The 12,475-nt window shown below is 37.5% G+C and overlaps 1 protein-coding gene across 1 annotated transcript; it reads right to left on the reverse strand.

The window, feature by feature from the left end:
- Positions 1-574: 574 nt before the first annotated feature.
- On the reverse strand, positions 575-3,408 carry LOC142336151 (uncharacterized). The gene has a single exon (XM_075384750.1). The coding sequence runs from the start codon at positions 3,217-3,219 to the stop codon at positions 1,009-1,011; it is 2,211 nt and encodes a 736-aa protein (XP_075240865.1). The 5' UTR covers positions 3,220-3,408; the 3' UTR covers positions 575-1,008.
- Between the last annotated feature and the right edge of the window lie 9,067 nt (positions 3,409-12,475).

Here is a 12,475-nt window from a genome sequence, read left to right on the forward strand (position 1 = left end):
CAACGTTCAATATTAAGAAGTCATAGCAATTTCATTTATTTCCTAAAAATAAATTTAGGCCCAAGTTGTTTGCAAAGATTGAAATGTTGATAACGATAACATTTAACTGACTCCTTATTTTTCTACAAATTTCAAAAAAAATTAATTAAATAACCAAAATCTTTGTGAAAAAGTAGACACACAAAGTTGCTGCAAACATTAAACGAGTTTACAAAGATTTTCTTTCTGCAGATAAATAGCATTTTTGATTCCCATCGACATTTTTTACATCAAAATTGCGTTAGTGTATTTCTCTGACATTTGACTAACATCGGGTTTTACAGCTCTTGGAGTGGTTACTAAATGTTCGAGAGCTGCAAGTGTTATTAAAGAATCAAATTACCCAAAATTTCTCCAAAAGCAACAGCTTCTAGTTGCTTTAGGATATTGCGGACAAACAAATATTCTGGTAGCAATAAAAATTTGACAAGCTTGTGACAAACAAACTCAACTACACACAGACGCAACTATGTAGTATTTGAGCTTAACTTTCATTCACTTTGAATTGCTATCTTGACAGAGAAGTTAAAAAAAATTGACAACTACTCTAAATTAATAAAATCATCGATTAATACAAATTAGACGCACTCAAATCTCACTATTCATTATTGACATACAGGGGGTTGGAAGTTGTTAGGGTTTCGTTAATTAGTTGATGATATTTCAGATCAGACACTATACAACTAAACGTGAACAGGGGGATACAATTAAATACAGAAATTGACTAATATATTTTAATCAGATATACACAATAGAAATTCAGTCCAAATTCACAACAATCAAAAAGTCTTAGGCACCTGAAGAAGCACTTGACTAGGACAGAAACGCACAAATGTGAAAAGCAGTGATCAACATCGACCAAAAATTGTCAATGCAGTCAGAGTTAGTTTTGGTTGTCAAGTTAACTCTAACCATCTAAGTATTTGTCGAATTTCAAAAATAAATTTCCCCGGCTATTATAAGTTTGTTTTACTGCTCGCGCTCCTTTCCATCTCTGTTTTTGCTTTTTCCAGGACGTGTCGGTCGATCGTATGGACGATTTGGCTCTCTGGTAACTGGTGCTCGCCGTAGATTGTCATTATGAGTGACAAGGTCTCCTTTTCTATCGTATCTATTAGTTACTCCAGTGTTGGTTGAACGCTGTTTCGGTACAACAGTACTGGTTCCAGAATTTCTGGACGTCCCTTGATATGTTGTTTTATTCCTGACACCAGTTTGAGATGGACTGTATGAAGTCAAACCCGTGGACCTCGCATTGGAGGCTGCTGTCAAGTCATAATCAACTCTGCTTACTCCGTTCAGTCGGTCTGTAGGTTCGCGCTCATATTTATTTCTATAGTTAGAGCTGGTGCGCTGGTCATCCGTGTATTGTCGAGAACTTCCCGTTTTATAGGCTTTTTGATAATTTTTAGAACTATCCGAATAGATACCATTCCGACCCACTGTTAAGTCGTTACCGTTCAAAGCGGAAGTGGTTGGAACTATGGTGTCCTTTGGTGGCAAATTATTAGCGCGCTTTGATGTCGCATTCTTAGGAGCAGTTGGATGTGTGGATGAGTCGCATTTCTGTCTCTCTGACCAATTCGTTCTTGTCTTCATTCCGTTCACTCTTACATTTTGCTCGCGATACTGACCTCCTATTGCACCATTGCCTTCGGTACGAAACTTGTTCCTCGGAGGCTCGGTAGGTGTGTACCTAGGCTCCTCTTCTTCATTCTGGGTCTCACCTATACCTGGCCTGTAGTCTTGAGAATAACCAGGCCGAGAAGCCAGCGTTGGTTTTGAAAATCGATCATTTGGCACCTGTCGCGACACAGCTGTATCTTGAAATTGAAAGCGGTCACGAAACGCACTTGTGCATTCAAGCTGGTGAGCCATTAACTGTTCAGCTTCAATGTTTTCGTAACAGAACTCACAAGGCAATAATTGGGATAGACTATCGTTTGGTTTATTGTTCGGTTCACGTGTTTTGGGCTTTGCTTCGCGCCTCACCAAAGGCTGTTGTCTTCCATTGTGTCTCATACTCGTAGTTCCATTTGTGACAACAGGTGATGCACTCCTGCTTTTATTGCAGACAAAAATGTGGCTTTCAAATTCTGCGAAGCTGATAAGCTTATCGCAAAACTCACACGGTATTTTATCATTGGACTCATCTGGAGTAACATGGTCGCGAACCACAACATCGGAATCTGAACTTTCAGAGTCTGATAAGGCAAGTCTTCTATGTGGCAGTGAACTTGTCGTATGACCATCAACACAATTTTGGAAATGTTCAATAAATCTGTCTTTGGCAAAGAACTCCCAACAAAACTCGCATCTTGCCAAAGCTACACCGCTATCATCATCGTCATCCTCATCATCAAGTGTAATCGGATTTGTGGGAGTAGTGACTTGTGGTGACTGGTTCTGGTTACCACTTTCTGTGGAAGAATCTGTACATAGCAACAAATGTGATTCCATTCGCTCTAAACTGACAAGGTCATTGCAGTTTGGACAAGGCATACGGCTATTATCCCCAGCTGCAAAAGTGGATTCTCGAGACGAAAGTCCAAATGGGTACAGCTCACTGACAGCTCCATCGCCCATTACTGCTCCAGTTTCCATTGCTGCCCTTGCCCGCGCCCGTTGAATCTCCTGTAACTGCATATTCATTATCAATCTTGTATCGGCATCAGTAGAATCAACACCGGAAAAACGAAAAGATTCGTCCAAGCCCGCGAATACAGGGTTACCGAACGCACCTTGCCGGTCAGGCCTGTCTTCAACTGGATCTGGCTGGCAATCGTGAGTTTCAAATGATCTTACGTTAATGTACTTTCGACATCCCTCACAGAACTCGGTGCGCGTTTTGCAATAGTCTTCATGAGCGGCTAGATCTTTGAAGTTTAATTCCAGTTCACACTGATCACATTGGACTTTTCGGTAGGGACAATCGTTCTCTACGTGCTTTTCGAGTTGATTTTTAACCACCGCTGTCGTACACTTCGGGCAGTTTGTAAATGAGTGGCTTTGGTCTTGGTGATCAGCCCAGTCCGATATAAGAACGCCCAAATCACACATTTCACAGTATCGTACCCTCCTCGAGCAATGAACTTCATGCAGAGTAAAACTTGCCACCGGAATTTCACTCCTGCAGTTCTTACATTTCTTAGTTTCATCAATATTCTCAGCTGATGCCATTATATACTAGAATCAAAAGCTGGCATAAATTATATAAAATGACCCCAGATAAAAGTAACAGTCGTAAAATTTACGACCACAAATTGCGGAGATTGAGATATTTGTTGATCAATTTTATGAAATTGAAATTACAATTAGACTTAGGATAATGCATAAAATGTGAACTCATTAATGACCGCATACTATCGCAGAAAGCTTTCAGCTTGACTAATAGTTCTCAGAAATCATGACGCTATTTTACAATTAACTACTATGTGTACACTCTGATATGCACCCTCGTGTGATTATCCAAACATAACAGAATTAGTGGCGTAACTCCTTACGCTCGAACCTTGTGTACAACTAACGCTTGAACTGTCAAACAAAACCTTATGGAATCAATCAGCGAGGTTTCTAACAGAGTCAAGCTTCGATAGACAAAAACAACAAGAGAACAGAACGTAAAATCCAATAAATACGATTGAACAACCTTAGCAAGGCCATTTAATTGCAACCTAACGAAATGAATGAAAGGCCAATCAGTTAGGACGGTTTTTCTGTATCTCTTGAGGTCGCCGGCGGCATTTACTTCAGTTTCAGAATAGATTTGGTAATATTCCAGCTTCCTATGTGTATAACACTAACTTGAGAAAGCAGTGATTGGCAAACTATTGATAACTATATATTCCCTAAAACTCAAGATAATTGGTAGCAAAATAAAAATTAATCAATTAAGACAATATATCAATTAAATAAATGTATTACAGATTTAAATCATTCCAGTTGGGTCCCAATTACATTCTGCACCCCAGTAATAGATCATGAGCCATTACATAGGAAATCATTATAAGATAATATAGCACGTCCGGTTCGGGGTGTAAATAACAACCACACACTAGGCGAAAAGACTTGAATTATAAATGTCGTAATGGCTAACAAATTTCAAAATAACATGAAAAACAGAAAGAGCAAACTGAATGGCAATTAATGCGAGACAGTTGAGGCGAAGAGTGAAAGCAAATGAAGAGTTTAATGTGCGCGCAGCAGCACCAGCCACGAAAAAAAAAGTTATCAATGATATGGTTTTGGAACATGCAGCTTGGCTTCAGTCTTTGGAGGTCAACATGATGTCATTTAGAGATCGTTTTGGCATTGAATTCGAAGACTGTGTGTTATTAGAGGTCATATGCAGAGAAGATCTGACTTTTACGTTGAAAGTTTCTATGCTGATGTCATCTGGCGTTTTGGACTTTTGTCCTCTACATCCACAAATAGTGCTCTTTAGAAGACTAAAGCTGACACGGGTACGGATAAAACTATTGACTTCTGAGTATCGTTCGTTGGATTTTTGGGCTCTGAGGGAAGCAATGCGTCTGATGAGTTTGTGTGTGATGGGGCTGGCTCCACTTGTGGTGACAAATATCAACGGTGAAAAGCAACCATGTTCAATGTCTACAATTGTCTTGATATTTAAGGCGTTTTAAAATTTCTGTAGTAAATATGAATCTTTGGTGTCCTTAATTCTGTTTAGGGGAGCATAGGGGTTGAAGATCTTTACATCATAAAAGCGCTCAAAACGATTGCCCCAGACTCCTTTGGCGGACATGTCGAGTCTTGCCTCATCTTCGGTGCAGGTAGAGTTTGTAAAAGTCTCGTTGTCGAGAGGATGCAGACGTGGTTCGACTTCGACGTCGTGGCCAACTTTCTTCATCAAATTAGCAAAGAGATCACGTATTTCATTGCGCCTGATAATCGGGTATCCTCCATTGGGGCAGTGTAGTGCGTGGGACACAACGAATGGTGATCCACAGGCACATATTGACGGTACATTTTTGAAATCCCATTCGTAGTGGAAACATAGGGCGTCGGGGAATTCCAATTTTATGAGCCAGAGGAGGCATCTTTCTCCCTTGCATGAGCCAGAGGAGGCACCTTTCTCCCTTGCAAGTTTCAGGGCGTATGAGAGGTCGGGAATGGTCGCGCCAATACTTTAATTTTACTTCTGCGTTGCTGTGATCAGACGCTTTTTGTGGATCTCTTTCTTCATTTGGTTTTGTTCCAGAATTAAGAGGTCGGACGATGTGTTGTCGAGTGGTGCTGAAAGATTGTCGGAGTTTGAATAGTTTCTACTGTAATCATCTGGTTGGTTGATTTCCAGCCCACCGTTTCTGATGAGAAGGGAGAGTACCCGTCTCGTTATATTGTCTGGACTATCGCTTTTCGTCAAGGCTGGGGTGAGATTGTTGCTAACGATTTCTTCAGCATGGTGAAAAAATTAAGTTGTTTTGGGTGTCGTTCTGGACAGAAACCTCATTTTATTTTGAAGTCCTTTGACGTAGAAGAGTTAGGCTGCGTGGGGTGATGACTTGTTAAAGTTTGAGAGTTTTCAAATTAATTTAATATAGTCGTTGGTTCTGTTTTTCAAAAATTCCTGCATATCCTCGTCACTGCCAATAACTGATCCCAGAACTCTTGCACCAAGTAGAATTTTGACATTGATAATTGAAAAATAATCTTCGGCCTTTTTTTGTGAATGGTTTGACAACTAGCTGGCATTTTGGCGCGTTTACGTGATAGCAGAAGCTAGGCCTTTGATTGAATGGATTCTCGAAGAGTTCGTGCAGTTACTGGAGTGACCCGGCTGCGTTGCCTTCGTCAGCGTACCATTTTTACGGTTCTTGGCGTCTGCAGTTTCAGGATTAGAGACTTTATTGCAATCCCGTACATTAGCATGGCCAGTGGGTCTCCTTGAGTGCAACCGTCTCGTGATAAGATGTCTTTTTTGTCAACAAAAAGGCGGCATGGTGTCTGGTAGAAGTTTGATAGCGGTATGTGGAGAGAACGGCACAACCTGCGAATATTTTCTAGGGCAGTTGCTCTGTTAGTAGATTGAAGGTATTCGTGGCGTCTATCAGTAAGATGGCTTCACATTTCTCGTTTTCGAATTGTCTGCGCAGAGGATTACATGGTCGATTACTGGCCCAATAATTTGGCGCAGAAATTTTGAATGTTGCCTCCAATTCTCCGGGCCTCTGCGCCTAGACAGCTTGAGATACATCGCGCAATAATTTGGCGCAGAAATTGCCCTATCCCAATCGGTCGTAAGCCTGGACATTTGCCGAGTGGGATTAGTTTGCTGCTGTTGTACGCTTCTAATGAAGTACTGGGCAATACTTCAGTCGCTATTCTGTAGGCTAGTTTTGCCACTGTTTTTCGGAGGTTGATTGAGGCTTCGTCGAATGAGGTGAGAAGTCTTCTCCTTTGACAAGAGTCCAGACAAGAGGGTCCATCGCCTTTTGAGCTGCTCGATTTTGTCGAAGATTGGGCTGTGAAAACGCAAGAGGTTAGTTTTCTCGTGGCTGACGAGGCATGATGTGTTTATCGGCTGGCCTTCGGGTTGTTTCTCGGCTAGATTTTCTGGAAAAGTTTTGTCCCCACTTTTGTCCCTTAATGGCAGAAATTTGCTTATTGCATCACTGTCTAGTTATTTGATGGAATTACCACCCACTACGCAGGCTACGAATGAAAAAGATCTGTAGATGTCATTTAAAGCAGCTATTCAACAAAATGAAGCCGCTATTCTTCTGCTATTCTAGGCACAAAAGACATACGAGCACAAGAATTAGCAAACTGGGAGACAAGAGCAAGCTTGGCGTCTTTGATTTCTCTGTAAAAAGGAGGCATAGAGTACCCCAGAAGATTTGCTCAGTTACCAGGAAGTTTTTTGGGCAGTTCTCGTTACACGACCCCTGCTTTAGCGGGTCAATATGGCAAGAGCGCTTTGGGATTGCAAGTAATATGAAGCCCGCCAACCAGGAGGGAACAAACGGAAAATATACCATTTGGGATGTATTGTTTCGGTCACACCGTGTTTTATGTGACACCGCAATTTTAAAATAATATTAATAGCACGTTTGTATACCAGAAAAATGACACATGGGACACATTGGGACGCAAAAGTTGTAGGCAGTGTAAGATGGGAGCAGAAACAAAACAGATCCATTAATTAAACTTTTCGTTTTTCACACAAACAAATTATTGAGAAGCGATTTTATTGAGAAACTTATGACTTCTTCTAAACGATGTGTGTCATGATGTCAAGATTGAGCCTCGTATCAAAGTCGAAATCTTTTTCTACAATCAACAACCACTTAAGATGATGCGAGATTAATCAATAACGCTAACGGAGTTTGGAAACGTAGTTCGACGTAAAAATCTTCAACCCATTGTCGAGAAGTTGTGATCTATCCCTGTTTCGCCACGCACCTAATTTTAGTTTGCCTAAATTCTACGCCAAGCTTTATTTTTCAGGAACGGGTTATTTTAAGTAAATGGCTGTATTATTATTATTATTATTATTATTATTATTATTATTATTATTATTATTATTATTATTATTATTATTATTATTATTATTATTATTATTATTATTATTATTATTATTATTATTATTATTATTATTATTATTATTATTATTATTATTATTATTATTATTATTATTATTATTATTATTATTATTATTATTATTATTATTATTATTATTATTATTATTATTATTATTATTATTATTATTATTATTATTATTATTATTATTATTATTAATATTATTAATATTATTATTATTATTATTATTATTATTATTATTATTATTATTATTATTATTATTATTATTATTATTTTTATTATTATTATTGTTATTATTATTATTATTGTTATTATTATTATTATTAGTATTATTATTATTATTATTATTATTATTATTATTATTATTATTATTATTATTATTATTATTATTAATATTATTATTATTACTATTATTATTATTATTATTATTATTATTTTTATTATTATTGGTTTAAGCACCATTTAAAATCTCATCAATGCAGGAAAAATAAAACAGATAAGTTTTCGCCGGAATAAAATTTCAGATGGTATAAGTTTCAGCTCAAAAAAGAGTTTATTCCACTCAACAGGGACAGCATGAGAACGAACGCCAAAATTAGAGCACAATTTGGGAACATGTCAATTGTAAAAAACATTTGGACATTGAAACCATCGTGTTTCGTTTCATTAAATCCGATAAATATAGTGGGAGTTTGCCAGGCTGATGTACAAAGCGATGCGCATACAATAAGATTTTGATCAAAATGGGTTGCCTAATTGGCAACCAGTGTAGCTGCTTCAGGTGAGACTAGGTTGGAGTTGAAAGTGACAATCGAAAAATCAAACTCGCGGCCGAGTACATTGTTCGCTGAAGTTTTGCTAATAAATAGTTTGGCAGACCATAATAAAGCGAATTAAAGTAGCCAACACGTGATATCAGTAACACTCAATTTAACTCAGTTAGTACCGTTGTTTTAACTTGATCTCGAATTGACCACACTTTACGCATATAATAAAATGAATTCGATCAAACAAAGTTAATCTGTCGTTGCAGAGTAAATTGACAAAAAATATAACAAGTTAGAACTTTTATCTGTTCAGTGAAGTCACCATCTTCTGGCAGACGTAAAAGACCATGTTCAACAATTTTATACTTCCGAATAATCATATACTCATTCTTATCCGCATTCAATTTCATTTTTGCATTGCTGAACCAACGTTGAATCGAGGTCGAAAAATTATCAAACATGCTTTGAATGTAACATTTGTCAAACATTATCAAACATGCAAACATTTGAACCAAATACAAAATGAAGAACGCTATCATCTGCGTAGGAAAGATTGTCCATTTATAATTTATCCAGTTTATCTTGTAAAGGCAGCATGTTACAAGAAAAAAGTAAAGGACCAAGAACCGACCCTTGTGGCACACCCGTCTTAACTTTAACGCCACTAGAAAGACATCCATTTATGATAACTTGTTGCGAACCATTCGAAAGATAATTTTCAGTAACCAGTACCACAACAGACTGCAAACCAACTTTTTTTGCTAATATCTCCAATAAAATTTGATGATCAATTATATCAAACGCTGCGGACAAGTCTAACCCAATATACATCACGGAATCCGACTCGTCCAAATAACAAAGAAGACCATTAAAGACTTTCAGTTAGGCCGTTTCCTTTAGATGCGAGCAACGAAAAGCTCTCAAATTTTTTCTTCTGGGGTTATTATATTTCAGATTGAAATTAATTTGCTCAAGAACAATTCTTTCAACAACTTTTCGGAGGAATCTTAGATTTGTCACAGGGCAATAACTCAAAAACAATTCGGGATCAAGGTTAGACTTCTTTATGAGCGGCCTCAAAACGCCTTCTTTGAATGGATTTGGAACGTGTCTTCCTGAGAATTAAACTATTTAATGCAATGAAGTAGCCTGGAAAATTTGTCAGAACAATTTTGCACAACCTAGTTGGTATTACATCACTCGGTGCCGTACTGTTCGAATTTTTTGGTAAAAGTAATTTTAAATCGCTCAGTGTAAAAACCTGAAAAGTATCCGGGGTAGTTGTATGTAAATCAATCAATTTTGAAACATTCGTGAGAAGTATTGAAACTAACACGGTTTCCATTTTTTAACAAAGAAAGCAAAAAACTTCTTTGCTAGGCATTCAGGCTCCAACTAGTGACGTCAGCAGGACAACATTGTTTTTTCTTAAGAGTTGCTGGAGCATATAATACCTAAGACCTTTATTTTCCCTAGCGACACATTTGTGGAGGTTTTCTTTTTCTTTTTGGTAAACAGCTCAAAATTCTCCAAAACCGAACCAAAAAACCGGCTTTTGTTTTGGGAATTTCCATTCTTTCGATTATTTTTTCAAACTTTCTTCTCAATCTTTTCATGGAGCTCATCGGCAAAGAAATGACACGTATGATTTCGAACATTATCAGTTTTCAGAGGATGGTTTTTATCAAAATAACTAACTTCGTTCATTAAAACATTGTTCCAAACATTTTCAGGATTATTTCTGTCGATCCGAGCAGCAATAATTTCTGAAAACTCTTCCACGTTAAAGTGTTGCCAATTTTTGCACGACACTTTCTTTATAGATAAATACTCGTGGGTTTGCAGAAGTTCGAAGTGCATAACTTCATGATCAGAGCTTGTAAGGAAATTTGCAAGAGATTCTGATACTTCAACATCCTCGGATGTTATAAACTGCTCGAAAAAAGCCACCACTTTTGTGAGTAGGCACAGTAAATTGCTGTTGCAAACCAAATTCATTCAAAATAGAAATCCTATTTCTCGAATCATTTTTAAAAACACGATCATTGGTATTTAGTCGTCTGTGTATACAAACTGAAAGATACACCGAAATGCTAATCGTAAACTCAAGAAAAGCCGTTAAACACTTGTTTGAAAAATTATCGACACGTAATTTTTCATCATAGAACACGGCTAATCCTCGGCCATTTCTACCTTTTCTGTTTGCAATCAAGCAATAATAACCATTTGGGCAACACTGCTTGAAAAAAATCACAATTTGAGTTATCGAAGACCCGAGCACAAGAATTAACAAAGTGGAAGACAAGAGCAAGCTTGGCGTCTATGATTTCTCTGGAAAAGCGAGGCATAGAGTACCCCAGAAGATTTGCTCAGTTACCACGACGCTTTTTGGACTCTTCTCGTTACAGAACCCCTGCTTTAGCGGGTCAAATATTTATGTAATATGGCACTAGTGCGCTTTGAGGTTGAAAGTAATATGAACCCAGCCAACCAGGAGGGCACAAACGGAAAAAATCCCAATTGGGATGTATTTTTTCGGTCCCGCCATGTTTTATATGACACTGCACTTTTAAAATAAAGGTAATTCTATAGCACGTTAGTATATCAGAAAATTGACAAATTCGCATGGGACGTAAGAGTTATAGGCCGTGTAAGCTGGGGGCAGAAACAAAACAGATCCAACGATTAAACGTTTCGTTTTTCACACAACCAATTTATTGAGAAGCGGTTTTATTGAGAAACTTAAAAGACTTCTCCTAAACGATGTGTGTCATGATGTAGACATCGAGCTTCGTAGCAAAGTTGAAACCGTTGTTCTCCAATCAGCGACAACTTAAGATGATACGAGATTAATCAATAACGCTAACGGACTTTGGAAACGTACTTTGACTTAAAAATCTTCAACTCACCGTCGAGGAGTTGTGATCTATCCTGTTTCGCCCCGCTCCTAATTTTAGTTTGTCTAAATTTGACGCCAAGTTTTGCTTTTTCCAGGTACGGTTTATATCAAGTATTATTATTAATGTTTTAGGCTCCATTTTAGATCTCATCAGTGCAGGAAAATTAAAAAACAAATAAGTTTTCGCCTGAAAAAAATTTCAGATGATTTATGTTTCAGCTCAAAAGAGAGTTGATTATATTCAACAGTGACGGCATGCGAGAACGAACGTTATCCAAAATAGAGCAAAATTTGGGGAACATGTAAATTGTAAAAATTATTGAGACATTGTAACCATCGTGTTTTGTTTCATTAAACCCGATAGACATAGTGGGAGTTTGCCAAGTGAAATTACAAAGCGATGCACATACAATAGGATTTTGAAGACAATGCGTTGCCTAATTGGCAACCAGTGTAGCTGCTTCAGGTAAGACGAGGTTGGAGTTGAAAGTGACAATTGAAAAATGAAACGCGCGGCAGAGTTCATCATTTGCTCAAGTTTTGCTGATAAAAAGTTTGGCAGACCATAATAAAGCGAATTACAGTAGTCAACACGTGATAACACTAAAACTTGAATTAACTCAATTAGTACTGTTGTTTTATCTTGATCTCAATTTAACCACACTTTACGGAGATAATAAAATAAATTCGATCAAAGCAAAGTTAGTCTGTCCTTGCAGAGTAAGTTGACAATCAAAATAACAACCTAGAACTTTTTTCTGTTCAGCGTAGTAACCATCTTCTGGCAGACGTAAAACCCCATGTTTAACAATATTATATTTCCGAATAAATATATACACACTCTTATCTGCATTCAATTTCAATTTTGCATTGCTGAACCAACGTTGAATCGAGGTCAAAAAATTATCAAACAAGCATTGACTGAGGTTTGAACCAAATACAAAATGAAGAACGGTATCATCTGCGTAGAAAAAATTTTCCATTTATAATTCATCCAGTTTACCTTGTAAAGGTAGCATGTAACAAGAAAAAAGTGATGGACCGAGAACCGCCCTTGTGGCACACCCACTGATGATCAATTATATCTGATGATCAATTATATGATGATCAATTATATCAAACGCTGCGGACAAGTCTAACCCAATATACTTCACGGAACGCGACTCGTCCAATTAACAAAGAAGATCATTAATGTCTTTCATTAAAG

This window comes from Convolutriloba macropyga, chromosome 3, assembly GCF_964194025.1.
Source record: "Convolutriloba macropyga chromosome 3, txConMacr16.3, whole genome shotgun sequence".
Lineage (NCBI taxonomy): Eukaryota > Metazoa > Xenacoelomorpha > Acoela > Convolutidae > Convolutriloba > Convolutriloba macropyga.

Bases quoted from the DNA above. Each gene is read 5' to 3' on its own strand.
- LOC142336151 (XM_075384750.1), bottom strand. From the start codon at position 3,219: ATGGCATCAGCTGAGAATATTGATGAAACTAAGAAATGTAAGAACTGC.